Genomic DNA, 15,603 nt, shown 5'->3' on the forward strand with positions numbered 1-15,603 from the left:
AAAAAAAGAGGCAATATCCAACAACCATAAGTAGAAGAAGGAGTTTACTTTCAAATTACTTTTAAAAGTATCATCACGAATAATAATTAGAAACGAGAAGTGACCAGGCCCTAAGTACCTAAGGGACATTTGCACCGGGTCCCAATCCTGCCGCTGCCCACCGCCCGCTCGCTCTCCACTGCACAAAATCAGAACCCCACCGACCAAAGCCTGAGGGATTGTAGCGCCTCAGTCGTTTGAAAAACAGCAATTTTCATCGACCGACATCCCCTCCACCCTCCACCCCTTCCCCTCTCCCCAAATACCCCTCTTCTCTCCCCGAATCCGCTGTTAATAGCAATTATGGCTTCAAACGGCGATTTTTCCGACGAGGAGTCCCAGCCCGGCTCCCCCATCCTCGATGCCAACGGTCACGATGACATTGAAGACCAAGAGCCTCTTGACGACGAAAAGTCTCTCAAGTCGGCCATGAAGAAGACAGAGCCTCCAGTCCCCCAGCCGAAGAGGCCAGAGCTCCCTGAGCAGCCAGACCCAGAGACCCTCGACCTGTCGACACTGACCCCTCTGACCCCCGAAATCATTGCCCGCCAGGCCACCATTAACATCGGTACGATTGGACACGTCGCTCACGGAAAGTCAACGGTGGTGAAGGCTATCTCAGAGGTCCAGACTGTCAGGTTCAAGAACGAGTTGGAGCGCAACATTACTATCAAGCTTGGTTATGCCAATGCCAAAATCTATCAGTGCGACAACCCCGCTTGTCCTCGGCCAACATGCTTCAAGAGCTTCAAGAGTGAAAAAGAAATCGACCCTCCCTGTGAGCGAGAGGGATGTGCCGGCCGCTACCGACTTCTGAGACACGTTTCGTATGTTGAACACTAGCTTTTTTTTTGCAGACGAAAGTCCGTATCCTAATGTTCATTACCTCGATAGGTTTGTTGATTGCCCCGGTCACGATATTCTCATGAGTACCATGTTGTCAGGTGCCGCCGTCATGGATGCTGCCCTTCTCCTGATCGCCGGAAACGAAACTTGCCCCCAGCCCCAGACCTCCGAGCACTTGGCGGCTATTGAAATTATGAAGCTCAGCCATATTATCATTCTCCAAAATAAGGTTGACTTGATGAGGGAAGACGGAGCCTTGCAGCATTATCAGTCAATCCTGAAATTTATCCGTGGTACTGTTGCTGATGGATCCCCTATTATCCCCATCTCCGCGCAGCTTAAGTACAACATCGATGCTGTGAATGAATATCTCGTTTCGCACATCCCTGTTCCTGTTCGTGATTTCACCGCCTCGCCTCACATGATGGTCATTCGATCCTTTGATGTGAACAAGCCAGGTGCTGAGATTGAGGAACTGAAGGGTGGCGTTGCGGGTGGTTCTATCCTAACCGGTGTCCTGAAGCTGAACGATGAGATCGAAATCCGACCTGGTCTCGTCACCAAGGACGAGAACGGCAAGATCCAATGTCGCCCCATCTTCTCGCGAGTCATGTCGCTCTTCGCCGAACATAATGACTTGAAGTTCGCTGTTCCTGGTGGCTTGATTGGTGTTGGAACTCGTGTGGACCCTACTTTGTGCCGTGCTGATCGTCTGGTTGGTTTCGTCTTGGGTCATCGTGGACGTCTGCCCGCTATCTACACAGAGCTGGAGGTGAACTACTTCCTGCTGCGCCGACTTCTTGGTGTCAAGACCGCCGATGGCAAGCAGGAGAAGGTTGCCAAGCTGACCAAGAATGAAGTCCTCATGGTCAACATTGGTTCTACAGCTACCGGAGCAAAGGTCATGGGCGTCAAGGCAGATGTTGCCAAGCTCAGCTTGACCAGCCCTGCCTGTACCGAGATTGGCGAGAAGATTGCCATCAGTCGAAGAATCGAGAAGCACTGGCGTCTGATCGGTTGGGCCAACATTGTCGCGTAAGTTTTCCCCCTCTCCCTTTGTTCCTAGAACCCTTTCTAATTCCGCCGTCTCTAGTGGTAACACCCTTGAGCCCATTGTCAACTAAACCAAGAATACTTGGTGTCAAGTTCAGGTCAGCCAACTCAGGAGGGGGTTGTGGGAGATGAGAGCAGCGGTCTCTGACAGTGGATTCTGGTGGTTGGCACTCAAAAGAAGAAAGGGGTTACGGTAATAAAAGCGAACGCCAGGCATAATCCCTGAGTAGAGAATGCAGGAAGGTCCAACTGTCGCCCATTCCAACTGCTGAAAACTTCAAAGGACAAGAAAACGTGGGTTCTCCTGCACCGACTGTCCTGTTGAAGGCTCCGAGACATGAAGCCATGTCTCCAGCGGGTGGGATTGGGAGAATAGTGGACAGTTTTGGAAAGATAAAGTAGAGACGGCCAATTCTTTGACGTGTGTTATGACGCTGTTCTGTTTAGGGGAGGGGGGAAAAAAACTTTCTTGTGCCTATCTATCATATTCTTGTTTTCAACTTTTATGGACGGTTAGAAGAGATGATTCAGGGGAATTATGAAATGCAATGAACAAAATCTAAGACCCATATCATTTTTAATAAACTAATTCAAAGGATACAATCTAAGCAGATTACCAAGAAAAGGACTTTTAAACCTGTAATATTAAAAAAGGGCTGTACAGAGTACCTAGGTACTGGACACAATGCACTCACAGTAACCCTGTGATGATCAGGAAATGGTTGGGTGACTAAGGCTCCAGGCATCATCTGTCGCAGCTTCTTCTTGTCTTGTCTTGTCCTTTCCTTTGTCTATCAGCGAACAACGGACCACATCACAGCCACTTATATCCTGCACTGTCCGTTGTGCTGCAGGTTTTACAATGTACATTCTTGATGTAAGTATTTCTGAAATGAGGAATCCTTCTGCTCTGCACATATGTAGAGGAGTTTCGTGGTGCAACGGAGTAAATCGACGCTGACTTGACTACCGTGGCGCTTCTAGCAACTGGCGCGTCTCCTCGACCGCCCGCTCTTCCCTTGGAAGAACGTGCTTGTCGGTTTTTCCTTGGGTCAGTTTATCCTCGAAGGTCTTCTCTCTATTCGTCAATACAAGGTCTTGCAACGAACTAGCCCTCCCAAGGTACTGGAGGGTGAGGTGTCCCAAAAGGTCTATGATCAGAGTCAGGTATGCCCCTGGTGGTCCGTTATTAGTGTCAAGAAGGCGAATGGATTGGCTTACGACCTTTGTTTTTTTTTTCGTGTAATTCCAGGCATACGGTCGAGCAAAAGCCAAGTTTGGTTTCATTTCGGGTCTATATGGTCAGGTTCAGAATCTCGCGTTCATCTACGGCGATGTCCTGCCCAAGCTATGGGGACTCAGTGGTTTTCTGTTGGCACGGTATCTTCCGGCTAGTTTTCAGGGCGAAATTTCGCAGACACTCCTGTTCATCTTTGGTTTTAATCTGATCAGCACACTCCTGTCGCTACCGGTTTCATACTACAACACCTTCGTCCTGGAGGAAAAGTTTGGGTTCAACAAGCAGACTGTCAAATTATGGGTCAGCGATATGCTTAAGGGACAGATGCTTGGTATCGTTTTGGGCACTCCAATAATCAGTGCTGTACTGAAGATCGTTCAGAAGACTGGCAACTCGTTCTTTTACTACTTGTGGCTCTTTGGTATTTTCGTCCAGATCTTTGCTATCACTATCTATCCTATCGTCATCCTGCCCTTGTTTAACAAGCTGTCTCCTCTCGAGCCTGGAAAAATCAAGACGGGCGTTGAGAACCTGGCAAAGAAGCTGAACTTCCCACTCCAAGAATTGCACGTGATTGATGGTAGCAAGCGGAGTGCACACAGCAACGCATACTTTTACGGTCTTCCCTGGAAAAAGCACATTGTTATCTATGACACTTTGATCGAAAAGAGTGAGCCTGAGGAGGTTGTCGCTGTTCTCAGCCATGAATTGGGCCATTGGAGTCTTAGCCACACTACCAAGCTGTTTGGCATTGCTCAAGTAGGTTGCCGATTCCTTCACTTATCCAAAGCCAGTACGCTAATACCCCAAATCACAGTTCCACATGTTTTACATCTTTGCCCTTTTCTCTGCTTTCGTCAACAACAAGTCTCTGTATCAATCTTTTGGTTTCCACACGGAGCAGCCCATCATGATTGGATTCCTCTTGTTCTCGGACGCCCTCGCCCCCATGGATGCTGTTGTTAAGCTTCTCATGAACATTCTTAGCCGCAAATTTGAATTCGAAGCTGGTAGGTTCCCATTTTCTGGCATAGCTTTAAGCCTTGGTGAATACTAACGAAGAATAAGATGCATTTGCCGTGAACCTTGGATACTCTGAAGAGCTTTCGCAGTCTCTTCTTAAACTTCAGATTCAGAACCTGAGCACCATGGATGCGGACTGGATGTACGCCAGTTATCATTACTCTCACCCGATCCTTTCGGAGAGACTTAAGGCACTTGGTTGGAAAGGCGGAAAGGTCACCAACCTCAAGATGGAAGACAGTGACAAACCTGTCAAAGCTGCTGACCGTGAGCTGTGAGAGGTTTACTAGTGCCATGCACGAATACACCCCCTGAGTATTAGGAGTGTGATGGTCTAGGGATAGAAAATGGTTAGCCACCAAAAAGTCCACATTGGATACTGAATAGCTTGTACTTGTTCAAGAATAAAAGATAAAAAAGAGATATCATTAAGAGTAATGAAATAAACCCATCAACCATTTGCGCCTGTATGCTTTCTCGTTTCCTAGATCCCAGAAAGAAAAGACCCCTGAACGATAACATTAACACCTCAAGAGCCAAATCCCCGTTCATTCTTCCGAGACCTGTGCCTTCGCTCTCTTCTCAGCCTGTCTGCGCTCCTTTTTCTTCCTTTTCCTCTCCTCTTTATCCACACGCCCAGAAGCGTCCGCATCAACCTTGTCCACATCCATCAGCTCCTGAGACCCAGCAACGCCCTCCGTATCCACACCTTGTTCAAACTGCTTCGCATCCTCCCAGCCATCTTGCCCAGTCTCCCCCGCAGTTGCATCCTTCGATTGCTGCTGGGCATCAAGGCCTTCCTTGAGCTTTGCGAGTGCCAAATCCCGACCTAGGACCTCCCCTGCCAGACCAGCCTGCACACGCTTCAGATTGTGCAAGATGAGATTCGGCGCTGCAGCTGTAGTTCGTGAGACGGGGCCATGCTCGCTAATTCCGGCGTTAGGTTGGAGCGCGGGGTCTGTGGTGGCGCGGTCGAGGTAGGCTGCGAGGAAATCGTGTGCAATGGATTGTGAAATAGGTTTGGAGGAGATGATAGTTGTTGGCGGGAGAGGGCTAGGATCTTGAGCGGACATTATGGATGTGTGATTGCCTCTTTTTTCCCCCCCCCTTCTGGTGCTTTTAATGCAGTCTGATTTCTTGCGCTTGTTTGGACGGTGGGTGTTTTCAACGCGGCGATTGCGTATCCCAGAATACGGCAGTGTGGGTTGGAAGAGTAGGAATATAATTAGGGATTGAGTAAAGAATAGTTTGTCTTCTATCAGCAATCCCGAGGGGAATTTCAAATTGAATAATAATGAATTATGGAGTATACTTTGTTTGAGGTTTTCAATAATGATGGGACGTTCTCGTAAGTAGAAAAAAAAAAAAAAAAAGTTCGGATGTTGGTGGCACGTGCGCTGCTGCGGCGCCGGAGTTCGTGAATTTTGTTCCCATTACCAGCAACTTCAACGGCAACAACACCACGAGAGACGAGCCAAACCGCACCAGCACAATCGAAATCTACCCGGTCCACTCATTAGACCCTGTCCTCATTCATTGCGTTATATCTTTCCCCGTCGACACAATGCTCTGCGTGCGGTGCCGGGCCATCCCCTCCGCTCTCAGGACAGCTACGTCCTTGACGACCAGGTACAGGGACTCATCCCCCCCCCCCCCCCCCTCCTTTTTCTCTCTTGGTCATTTGATCGGATATTTAAGACCAGCATTGACGTCTCCTAGACAATTAATCGCCCCCGTATCGCCTCTCTCCTCACTCCCATCACAACTCCGATCCTTCTCCCTCGCGACCCGCCCATCAATCCACCCACAACCACACCTACAAAGCAGCCTCTCCTCCATCCGATCCCACATCCAGAGCACACTCTCCGCATCGCCCAGTCCAGCCCAGCAAACCAGATCTTTCTCTGCTAGCAGTTCCCTCGCGGGTAAACGCACAACTTATAATCCTTCGCGGAGGGTGCAGAAACGGCGCCACGGATTCCTGACCCGGCTAAGGTCGAAGGGAGGACGAAAGATTCTGCTCCGACGTAAAGCCAAGGGGCGGAAGTCTTTGAGTTGGTAAATATCTGTGGGGGGGGGGGTTTCTTTTCTCCCTTCAAGTTTCTCATCGTCTCTTTGTTGGGGTTGTATTATGTATTTGTCTTGCCTTGCTCTGGATCATTTGCTGGCATTGGTTACCGGGAGCTTCCCTGGTCTACACATGCGGGAGATGGGGAATTGAATCGGTTATGGTGATATTGAGAGTTGGATATTATTGCCTTTGCGGAAAGGGTCAGGGCCTGTTTTGTCCTGCTTGTATCATAGAAATATCCAAATATAAATATCTTCGACTGTCTGTGTTCCGCTAGATATATATATATATATATATCTTGGTGCTTTCATTTGCTCATCTGTTGTGGAATATGTTTGAACGCTATGAATAACGCCCAGGTCAACCGTCACGAAGAAGACATGTACAAGTCGTAAAGTAAAGTATTATAGGCACTACGGAAACTAGCTACTTGCGTTGTCGAAGCTATATCTCTAGTTGAGATGATGCCGTTATATCACGGGGAACTAACACTTTCCTTCCTTCTATAGCAAACCCACCAACACCCCTGGCAATCATTAGGTTTTTACAAAGCATCACTCATCATCTTCGTCGTCATCATCATCATCATCATCATCATCCTCATCATCATCCTCATCATCATCCTCATCCTCATCATCATCCTCATCTGATCCAGATTCTTCATCGTCATCTTCGTCATCGGATTCTTCCTCTTCACCATCACCAACCTTCAACCCGTAGTCATCCTCGAATTCCTTAAGAGGTTGCACCTTAGGAGAAAAGCCGGATTCCTCCATACCCTTTTTGATAGTCTAAATAAAATGTTAGTATCCGAAATTTTCCTGGTGGCTAGAGGAGGAATTGAACATACCTGTTCAAGAACAGTGGCGCAAGTAATGACAATATTTGCGGTATCAGGAGCAAACAGGGGCAAGATGATCTCCCGCAGTGCTTTCTTTATATCTTCAACGCTAATGTCGCGCACTTGCTTGAGGATTCTCTCCTTGTAGTTACTGGGTAAGGCGCGAACTACCTGTTGAATGAAGCTGCCCTGCGCTGCGCTAGCGACGGTTATCTGTTCATTTGCGAAACTGACAACAATGCTGCTGATAGCCCCCTCTAACATCATTGGGTCAAAGGCAGCCTCTCCGGAGAGGTGGGCTTGGACGATATCTCTGCTTGATTCAAAAGCCTTGTGGGCATTGGGCGAGCGGTACACATCAAAGTTGACAAAGCCCGTATCAATATTATAGGCAAAGTTGGTGCCATATGCCAGACCCTTTCCTCGAACGGCAACCCAGAGCGGCCCTTCAACAGCATTCATGTATGCGATCGCTACCAGTAACGCGGGGAGCTTCGGGTCGTCGTACGAGTCAAGACCACGAGCCGTCGCGTAGGCAAAGGATGAATCGATAGTCGGCATGGGGACCACATATGCCTCCCCACCCAGTTTCTGACCGGCCTCACTGAGCAATGCCCTTCTCACGGTGATTGGCGTGAGGGATTCAGCCGCGCCCAGTCGCTCAACGAATGGCTTCCAGTTCGAGACAGGAGAGGCCAGTTTCTCAAGATCAGCGACGACCAGAATCCGGATATTCTCAAACTTGAAAAGCGCCTTTCTAATCTCCTCCATGCGTGCAACAACTTGTTCTGGGTCTTCTGCAAGCTGTCGCTTGATGCGCTTGAGGTACCGTGCTTTGACTAGAGTGCTTCGGGCACGGACAATGGATTCAGCTGCATAATGAACCATGACATGAACTGCTGCAAGCATGTCATCACCGTTACGCTTAGCATCTGGAACGTCAGAGAGAAGTCTGCTGGTAATGGCTCGGAGCCTTTCAACATCAAAAACTGAGTTCCAAGAAAGTTCCTGCAGCCAGGCAATTGCGGTTTTGTACTTTTCTAATTCAACCTGGAACGAGATGCGTAACATTTCCGTGTTTCCTAGGCTTCTGGCAGTCTCCATGGAATACCCGACTGTGTCCCGTTCCAACTCAACAACGACTTGCTCAAAATTGATGGTCTGGCCGTTGCGCTGGACAGGTAGGTTGAAGAATGCCTCTGTGTAGATAGACAGAAGAGGGCGGAGTTGGACAGGGACAGATTGTGCCGATATGAGGAGGGAGATTTGGACGAAGCTGCTAGGAATGTGCCCAAAATGAATGAACAGGGGCATGTCGGGCCCGTCAGCATCCACGATTTGCTGGGCTTTGTTGTTTTGCCGTCCCAATCGCAAGGCAGCTCCAGATCTGGCAGTCATTGTTTCCACAAAATGGATGGATTCAATACCAGGAATCTTGAAATCCTCGAGCATCTCCTTGGGGATTTCCTTGTCATTATCAGCCTTCGCTTTTTCGAGCTTGTCAGCCAGCTTTTTTAAACCCTCCTCGCCAAGTCGCTTCTTCTGTGCTGCAACCCGAGCCTCTTCTTCCTTCTTCAGGCTCTCTGACAATTTTAATGAAGGGGTTCCAAGGATAGTGACATGAGGAGCATCGGAAATCCATTTTTTGATGAAAGAGCGCCATTCCTCCTGTGTCCACTTCTCCAAGGTATCGTACTCCGTCAAAGTTGCGACATCTAACAGAGTCGACCCATCTCTCTTTCCGAAAAGGAAATCCGAGATGACATACTCTGCAAAGGAAGAAGCAGAGCTCTCCGTGGAGAACTTCCAGGTCCGTCTTTGTCGATCAATGCACTCTCGCAAATACTTCATATCGAGATCCTTCTCCATCGCATCCTTCAATACCTCAAAAAATCGCTGCTCTACCTGTGCAAGATTTCCTGTCTCCACGCTAGTTAAGGTGAAACGGATTTCAAGGCTAGGACGATCATCCGTAGCGTAATAAACGGCACTGGCAAGTTGTTCCTTCTCCACGAGGATGTTATCCAGAAGAGATGCAGACGAGCCAGCAAGGTAAAGCAATACAACATTGACAGCCCCAGCTATTGCGAAGTAAGTATTAACTCATCCAAAGGGGAGGAACATGTGATAAACTGACTTTGAATGGGATCGGTGCCATCCGGGCCCAGGAAACGTATCTCTATTTCTCCAAAGGATTCGTCTTCCTCAGGGAATTCTACCGCTTGTACAATAGACTGTGGCAACTGCGGAGCCTGCTTTGAGTCAACCCAGGGCCGCTTAAACGGCGCAGTAGGGCTGGGAATGACATCAAGAATGGTGTCTTCGAACCGATCTAATGTCTCTAGCAAGTTGTCATGGTCTACCTCGCCTGTGATAATCAGACATAAGTTCTTAGGCTGGTACATTTCCCGGTGGAAATCCCTTATCCTCTTGGCAGTCAAAACGCGCAGCTGTTCCATCATACCCCCAGTTTCGTAGCGGAAACCTACGCCCTCGGGGTATGTTAGCCGGCGGGCTGTTAGGTCAATGAGTTCTGCTGCGTTGTTCTGAACCCCCTGCATCTCAGAATAAACAACTCCAGCATCATTTCCGCTGCCATCAATATGATGCACCTCAGTATAGCAACCTTCATCTGTCAGCGTTGGGGCAATTACATGCTCCAGATACACAGGCAGCATCCGTGAAAAGGCTTCCCAGCCCGCAGTGTCCAGTGTGTATGCGGTGTGATCTGTAGCTGTCCAGGCATTGGTATTCGAGTAAAATCGCGTGGCAAGCTTGTCCAGGAATCCCTTGTACCTGTAATTGCGCGACCCCATGAAACACAAGTGCTCTAATGTATGAGGAGCCCCAGAGTCATCGAGAATTTCAGTAGCGAGAACAAAATACCCAGTCACCTTAGGTCCCTTTTGGTCAATAACGACAACTCTCATTCCCGTTCTCTGCGATTCATATTGGACAAACTCGCTTGGCGAGTAGTCTGGTTTAAATTTCTGGAGCAGTGTAAAGTGATTGTTCGGGATGGATGGCATCTTCGCGAGTGACCCTGCGAGTCTTCGGGAATAACTCTTGATTTGGAAGGTTGAATTGGGTCTAGATAATAAAGATCTGGACGAAGATCGGTTAGTTACGTTTTGGGAATCGCATTGGAATGCATATGAACGCTGTTCAAACTAAGCTAGTATTATTGCCCAGAACACACAAGAAGGGACAAGTGGTAGACTGAGATGAAAAGAAAGAGAAAATTGAGACGACTTAAAATGAAGCAAACACAAAAAAGCCTCGAGTAGGTATATTCCATTTGACCTCAGCGAGCCCTCAACATAACTCTAGTACTAACAGGAATGCATTCAACAGAGGGGTGGAGATTTTGTTCGTTTCATCCCCTATAGAAAGCCGACAGCAACACAAACTCACATAGATTGAATATGCGTAGCCCAGGGCAGGCCTCGTATGACAAGACGAGCCAACGCGATGGTCACTGTTTGACACGAGTTATACGTCTCGACTTAAGAACCGTGTTGTGCGTTGAGGGGGATGTTGTCTTCGGGCTGAAGACGTGTAGAGCAGATTTGGGGTTCAGGTACAGACGAATATCACCATACCAACCGATCAACAGAATTAGACACTTGAGGAGAAACCTTCATAGGCTTTAGTTTCCGATTTCTCGTGTCGAATTGCAACCAGGCCTAAAGGTTGCTTTGTGAGGCACAAAATCCAAGCTTATTCGGGCCCAGCCCACCAAAGGCGGTGAACAGGATGCGGAGTCACATGGTAAGGACAGCATAGCTTCCCCCCAAGTTGGTGCTGGTCAACAATACAATCTCCTTTGCTAGTACCAGTAGCTGCGAAGTGACCTCTGAGGAGTGCAGCTTGTAGCTTGCATTCGTTTCCCTGACCACACACTGTGGACGATTCCTGGTCTACTTTCAGAAGATTACCAATCCTTGGTGGAAGACACAAGGCAGCATGTCGACTCAAACATCGGACCAGGAGATATGCCAGGCCGTTCTAGACTTCGCGGCTGAAGGCACATATCCGGACTCAGAGCAGATTGTAGCTGCCGAGTTTCCGCAGTCAGCGCTTGCAAAAGAATTGGAGCTCATTACGAAAGCCAGGGACCAAGTGGAAGTAAGAACATCTCCGACTTTCCTTGCACAGCCGGTGGACTTTTGTGCTAATTTCGTGCACTGAATAGGCGGAGATCAGCTCGCTGAGCCGGGAAAATGATTTTGATGCCGATGGGTGGATATCCCAAGCAAAGCAGCTTCATGCAGACCTCGAAAAATCGAGACTTACGGCGCGGGAGATTGTTAAGCAGCATGAGAATACCGGACCTTTACAATCGAAAATCGAAGATGCTACTGCAAAAGCGGGGTTGATCGAGAAGGAGATTGTTTTCAACCAGGCTGTAACAAGCACACTTGAGGAGGTGCAAAGGCTCTGTCAACAGCTCGATACCTGTCGAACCCTATATAAAGAGGGAAATATCATAGCTGCCATCGATACTCTAGAAGCGGTTGATCATGCTGTAAACCGAGACAGCTCCTTCCGGAACACCAATGTAATGGGGATACTTCTGGAGAACATAGCAGGTTTGCGCCGAGAAATTATCGACTTCCTTCACGTTCGCTGGGATGAAGTATTACTGGTTGACCAGAGCGAGGGTAAACTGGTGGTCTCTGGTAAGAATCCTTTCAATTTGGTTTATTGTGAGAAAACACGGCTAAGATTTAAGCAGAGAATACGTTGGAAGAAACTATTTCAGCTTTGACCCTCCTCGATGAATTTACTCCAGCGAACAATAGATTTCAAAAGGGCTTGTTCCTGGCGATTGTAGATCCGCTATTGCTACCTGATGTGGATGGCTACAGCCACGAAATTAATATAGACAAATGTTCTGTCCATGTTGGCCCTGAGCCATCGCGAGTTACAGTTTCGGAGCTTTTGGGCCGCGTAGCCAAAGTCCTTGGCTTCCTCCACCAGCACCTTCCAACGGCCGTTCTCAGTTCATTTTCAGACTCGTTCATCCCTACCCTCTCATCGAGAATCATATCTCATTGGCTGTCGTCCGCCATACCTACAGAGCTTGATGGCCTACAGGAATTTGAAAGTATCTTGAACGAGGTTCTTGAATTCTCGAAGACCATCGAGGCGTTCAATTGGCATGGGCAAGAAGAACTTGTCTCATGGGTCAATCAAGCCCCTCGCCTGTGGCTCACAAGGCGACGAGTCGACTCCTTGGACCAGGTTCGCAAAGCGCTTGCTGCCAGCAAGGGGAACACACGCCAGGTAGAGAGAGTTGAAAAGAAGCAAGTGTCTGAAACAGACGAGGTTCTGCTAGAGAACTCAACGTCGGATGATTGGGATGCCGGCTGGGATGATGACAAAGAAGGCGAAACTGGCCATACAGTTGATGAGGATGTTAGTGCATGGGGCTTTGATGATGACACCAGCGACGCAGTGGATTCGAAACCCGAGACGAGTACGAGTACTGAGGATGACGATGTAGGGGATGCCTGGGGTTGGGGAGAGGATGAGGATGATCAACCTTCAGTAGAAATCACCCAGCCAAAGGCATCAACCAAATCTGCTAATGGCGACAACACCGCTAAAACTCTCCCCAAAGAAGTTACCTTGAAGGAAACTTACACTGTCACTGATGTCCCCGATTGTATCATCGAAATTATTCGGCGACAGATCTTGGACTCCGAGGTTATATCTCAACCTACGTACGTTCCCCTTCAACCGTGGTATGCAACCCTCTAATGTATCTTTTAGGCAATCCCATCCCCTTGTTGGTTCCTCTGGGGCTGGCCTGCTCGCTCTTCCAACGCTTATTCTGGCCATGTTCAAAGCAACTGCTCCATCGTTCTATAGTCTCAAACCGAAGGCGGGTCAGATGCACTTGTACAATGACAGCTTATATCTCGCAGGCCAGGTACATCAAGTGGCAGAGGAACACCAACTGCCCAGACTTCACACGGATATTGAAGCTCTGGAGAAGTTTGGCAAATTCGCTTATAGTAAAGAGATGCAAACTCAACGAACAATTGTCACCGACCTGCTTGATGGAGCTCAGGGCTTTAGCCAATGCTCGGAACAACCTTTTCTTGGGGAATGCGAAAACGCAGTTAGTGCAACTGTTGAAAGGGTTCGGTATGTTTTTAAGGAGTGGCAGCCGATATTATCCCATTCTGCACTTCTCCAGTCAATTGGGTCACTAGTCTCGACGGTGATTAATAAGCTTATTATCGACATTGAGGACTTGGGCGACATCTCCGAATCGCAGTCTCAAAGACTTGTTTCGTTCTGCAATTCCATCTCGAACCTAGAGAATCTGTTTCTGCCCGAGAACTCGGATAATGCCGAGTCTATTCCTCTGACCGCAGTTTATGTGCGAGGTTGGCTCAAATTCCAATATCTGGTCAACATCCTTGAAAGTTCGCTCGCTGATATCAAGTTTTTGTGGGTGGATGGGGAGCTATCTCTGGAGTTCTCAGCGGATGAAGTTGTCGATCTGATTGAAGCCCTATTCGCTGAATCCGACTATCGGCGAAAAGCCATTGCTGACATTCGGAGAGTCTCCAGAGGCTGAAAGCGAAGTGCTCAGTAGTCACTTGTATATAAATTAAAGCGCAATAAATCCATTTAATCTTGTTATGCAAAAGTTGTTGTCCATTTTGGAAACCTATGCGGGGAATCTTCCGCGCTTGGCGCGAGTGGCCGCATCGCCCGCCGTAATTTTTTTTCCTCCCCGTCAAGCGGAGATTTTTTTTTGTAAACTGTCGATGAGCATAATACGGGCTTCGACACCGCTATTCATACGAGTCTTTCGTTAATTTCACGGCTCAAGATGAATAATGACCAGAATCCCGCTGCGGACTCCTCATCACAGTCCGCACAGCGACAAGTTCGTGTGCAACTCATAAGTCAACAGGAAGATGTTGCGCTGCCTGAGAATACGGGCCCTATTCTGGTTCCTACTGGTGAGTTTGTATCCCAGCAATTATATGCAGTAGCTGCTTAGCTTGGCCATCATTCTGATTCCTGAATACCATAGGCTTGAGGCGATATGCTCTCTCGACGCTGGTGAACAATCTCCTGGGCAATGACAAACCGGTTCCGTTTGAATTCCTGGTCAATGGAGCATTCCTCCGAACTTCGATCGATGAGTATCTAACGGCCAACGGTATATCTGCGGAGACTACACTGGAAATTGAATACGTCCGAGCCTTGATCCCCCCTCTGCACATCGCCTCATTTGAACATGATGACTGGGTCAGCTCTGTTGATGTGCTTTCCGCAACGTCGCCGGCATCGAACTGGAGTTCCAAGACTGTTTCTCAAGGCCAAGAACGAATTCTCTCTGGAAGCTACGATGGCCTGCTTCGGGTATGGAATATGTCGTCGCAGATAATCGCAACTTCACCATCTCCAGCCGACGGAGGACATACCTCTTCCATCAAGGCGACAAAGTTTGTTTCCCCAACCTCAATCGTATCGGCCGGCCTAGATCGGACAGTGCGTCTATGGAAATATTCTGAGAGCGATGATGGATTCTCCGCGAAGATCTCCCCACAACTCGAACTTTACGGGCACAAATCTGGTGTCAACTCGTTAGCCGTGCATGCACCTTCGAACCGCATCTTGTCGGCCTCTGCAGATCATAGTGTAGGATTCTGGTCCACGAAGAAATCAGATGCGCCAGCTGCCCCAGAAAGCCTCCTCCCGTCCGCTGTCTCGAGGACATCCAAGAGGAGGAAGCTGAATACCTCTGTGAGTGTCTCGCAGCGCGGGCCGCTAGCCCTTCTGTCCGCCCATACTGCTCCTGTTTCGGCCGCAATTTTCGATGCCAAGGATTCGACTGTGGGTTATTCCGCCTCATGGGATCATTCGCTCCGGACATGGGATCTTGTGACCGCTGCCCTCGTCGATACCCGCACAACGTCGCATTCGCTTCTCTCGCTCGAGCACCTTCCTGATCACCATCTCCTTGCCACCGGAACTTCTGCCCGTCATATCACCTTGATAGACCCCCGCGCATCAGCAGCAACCATCTCCGCCATGACTCTCCGGGGCCACACAAACGCTGTGGTTACACTTGCGCGTGACCCTCACAGCACCTATGGGCTCATCAGCGGCAGTCATGACGGCACCTGCCGAATTTGGGATATCCGTGCCACCAAAACCGACAAAGACGGAGTTGTTGGCGAAAGCGTGTATTCCATTACAAGGAAGAGTCTTGAGGAAGAAGGCAAGGCGAATAGCAAGCGTGTTGGTGGAGAAGGGGTCAAGGTCTTCAGCGTATGCTGGGATCAATCGGTTGGCATTGTGAGCGCTGGTGAAGATAAGCGGATTCAAATCAATCGTGGAGAAGGAGTACTGTCTTCTGCCTAGATTAATTGCATATATGTATGGGTTTGGCGTCTTAATTGTACGGTGAAAAGTTTTAAATCCTAGCTTTTACAACGAATGTTTTTTTTTTTTTTA

General features: G+C 48.7%; 7 protein-coding genes across 7 annotated transcripts; 5 read left to right on the forward strand and 2 right to left on the reverse strand.

Moving 5' to 3' along the window:
• The first annotated feature begins 231 nt into the window (after nt 1-231).
• P175DRAFT_0498055 (translation initiation factor eIF2 subunit gamma) lies at nt 232-2,502 on the forward strand. Its single transcript, XM_040896423.1, has 3 exons — nt 232-866; nt 934-1,920; nt 1,979-2,502. Exons 1-3 carry the CDS (start codon nt 343-345, stop codon nt 2,007-2,009), a joined length of 1,542 nt encoding a protein of 513 aa, XP_040756345.1. The 5' UTR covers nt 232-342; the 3' UTR covers nt 2,010-2,502.
• Nucleotides 2,503-2,800: 298 nt separating this feature from the next.
• On the forward strand, nt 2,801-4,479 carry P175DRAFT_0528473 (zinc metalloprotease; the record flags this gene model as incomplete). Its single annotated transcript, XM_040899616.1, has 5 exons — nt 2,801-2,815; nt 2,923-3,105; nt 3,191-3,937; nt 3,996-4,188; nt 4,247-4,479. The coding sequence occupies 5 exons, from the start codon at nt 2,801-2,803 to the stop codon at nt 4,477-4,479; spliced, it is 1,371 nt and encodes a 456-aa protein (XP_040756346.1).
• A 115-nt stretch (nt 4,480-4,594) lies between these two features.
• On the reverse strand, nt 4,595-5,524 carry P175DRAFT_0498058 (uncharacterized protein). The gene has a single exon (XM_040896424.1). It carries the CDS (start codon nt 5,272-5,274, stop codon nt 4,750-4,752), a length of 525 nt encoding a protein of 174 aa, XP_040756347.1. The 5' UTR covers nt 5,275-5,524; the 3' UTR covers nt 4,595-4,749.
• Nucleotides 5,525-5,679: 155 nt separating this feature from the next.
• P175DRAFT_0471638 (mitochondrial 54S ribosomal protein bL34m) lies at nt 5,680-6,376 on the forward strand. The gene is made up of 2 exons (XM_040895098.1): nt 5,680-5,830; nt 5,921-6,376. The coding sequence occupies exons 1-2, from the start codon at nt 5,766-5,768 to the stop codon at nt 6,261-6,263; spliced, it is 408 nt and encodes a 135-aa protein (XP_040756348.1). The 5' UTR covers nt 5,680-5,765; the 3' UTR covers nt 6,264-6,376.
• Nucleotides 6,377-6,746: 370 nt separating this feature from the next.
• Nucleotides 6,747-10,340, reverse strand: P175DRAFT_057075 (putative zinc metalloprotease). Its single transcript, XM_040901046.1, has 3 exons — nt 9,251-10,340; nt 7,123-9,194; nt 6,747-7,063 (listed from the first exon to the last, which is right to left on the reverse strand). Exons 1-3 carry the CDS (start codon nt 10,140-10,142, stop codon nt 6,827-6,829), a joined length of 3,201 nt encoding a protein of 1,066 aa, XP_040756349.1. The 5' UTR covers nt 10,143-10,340; the 3' UTR covers nt 6,747-6,826.
• Nucleotides 10,341-10,927: 587 nt separating this feature from the next.
• Nucleotides 10,928-13,776, forward strand: P175DRAFT_0554215 (uncharacterized protein). The gene is made up of 4 exons (XM_040900545.1): nt 10,928-11,241; nt 11,309-11,795; nt 11,852-12,842; nt 12,892-13,776. Exons 1-4 carry the CDS (start codon nt 11,080-11,082, stop codon nt 13,706-13,708), a joined length of 2,457 nt encoding a protein of 818 aa, XP_040756350.1. The 5' UTR covers nt 10,928-11,079; the 3' UTR covers nt 13,709-13,776.
• Nucleotides 13,777-13,895: 119 nt separating this feature from the next.
• Nucleotides 13,896-15,602, forward strand: P175DRAFT_0471647 (WD repeat WDR12/YTM1 family ribosome biogenesis protein). Its single transcript, XM_040895099.1, has 2 exons — nt 13,896-14,099; nt 14,174-15,602. The coding sequence occupies exons 1-2, from the start codon at nt 13,967-13,969 to the stop codon at nt 15,508-15,510; spliced, it is 1,470 nt and encodes a 489-aa protein (XP_040756351.1). The 5' UTR covers nt 13,896-13,966; the 3' UTR covers nt 15,511-15,602.
• The last annotated feature ends 1 nt before the right edge of the window (nt 15,603 follows it).

This window comes from Aspergillus ochraceoroseus, assembly GCF_002846915.1.
Source record: "Aspergillus ochraceoroseus IBT 24754 chromosome Unknown P175scaffold_1, whole genome shotgun sequence".
In the NCBI taxonomy this organism is placed as follows: domain Eukaryota; kingdom Fungi; phylum Ascomycota; class Eurotiomycetes; order Eurotiales; family Aspergillaceae; genus Aspergillus; species Aspergillus ochraceoroseus.

Bases quoted from the DNA above. Each gene is read 5' to 3' on its own strand.
- P175DRAFT_0498055 (XM_040896423.1), top strand. From the start codon at position 343: ATGGCTTCAAACGGCGATTTTTCCGACGAGGAGTCCCAGCCCGGCTCC. The intron at 867-933 runs GTATGTTGAACA...TTACCTCGATAG, and splicing joins CGACTTCTGAGACACGTTTC to GTTTGTTGATTGCCCCGGTC. The intron at 1,921-1,978 runs GTAAGTTTTCCC...CGCCGTCTCTAG, and splicing joins GGTTGGGCCAACATTGTCGC to TGGTAACACCCTTGAGCCCA.
- P175DRAFT_0498058 (XM_040896424.1), bottom strand. From the start codon at position 5,274: ATGTCCGCTCAAGATCCTAGCCCTCTCCCGCCAACAACTATCATCTCC.
- P175DRAFT_0471638 (XM_040895098.1), top strand. From the start codon at position 5,766: ATGCTCTGCGTGCGGTGCCGGGCCATCCCCTCCGCTCTCAGGACAGCT. The intron at 5,831-5,920 runs GTACAGGGACTC...GACGTCTCCTAG, and splicing joins GCTACGTCCTTGACGACCAG to ACAATTAATCGCCCCCGTAT.
- P175DRAFT_057075 (XM_040901046.1), bottom strand. From the start codon at position 10,142: ATGCCATCCATCCCGAACAATCACTTTACACTGCTCCAGAAATTTAAA. The intron at 9,195-9,250 runs GTCAGTTTATCA...ACTTCGCAATAG, and splicing joins TGGCACCGATCCCATTCAAA to CTGGGGCTGTCAATGTTGTA. The intron at 7,064-7,122 runs GTATGTTCAATT...CATTTTATTTAG, and splicing joins GCGCCACTGTTCTTGAACAG to ACTATCAAAAAGGGTATGGA.
- P175DRAFT_0554215 (XM_040900545.1), top strand. From the start codon at position 11,080: ATGTCGACTCAAACATCGGACCAGGAGATATGCCAGGCCGTTCTAGAC. The intron at 11,242-11,308 runs GTAAGAACATCT...TGCACTGAATAG, and splicing joins AAGCCAGGGACCAAGTGGAA to GCGGAGATCAGCTCGCTGAG. The intron at 12,843-12,891 runs GTACGTTCCCCT...TGTATCTTTTAG, and splicing joins GAGGTTATATCTCAACCTAC to GCAATCCCATCCCCTTGTTG.
- P175DRAFT_0471647 (XM_040895099.1), top strand. From the start codon at position 13,967: ATGAATAATGACCAGAATCCCGCTGCGGACTCCTCATCACAGTCCGCA. The intron at 14,100-14,173 runs GTGAGTTTGTAT...TGAATACCATAG, and splicing joins CCCTATTCTGGTTCCTACTG to GCTTGAGGCGATATGCTCTC.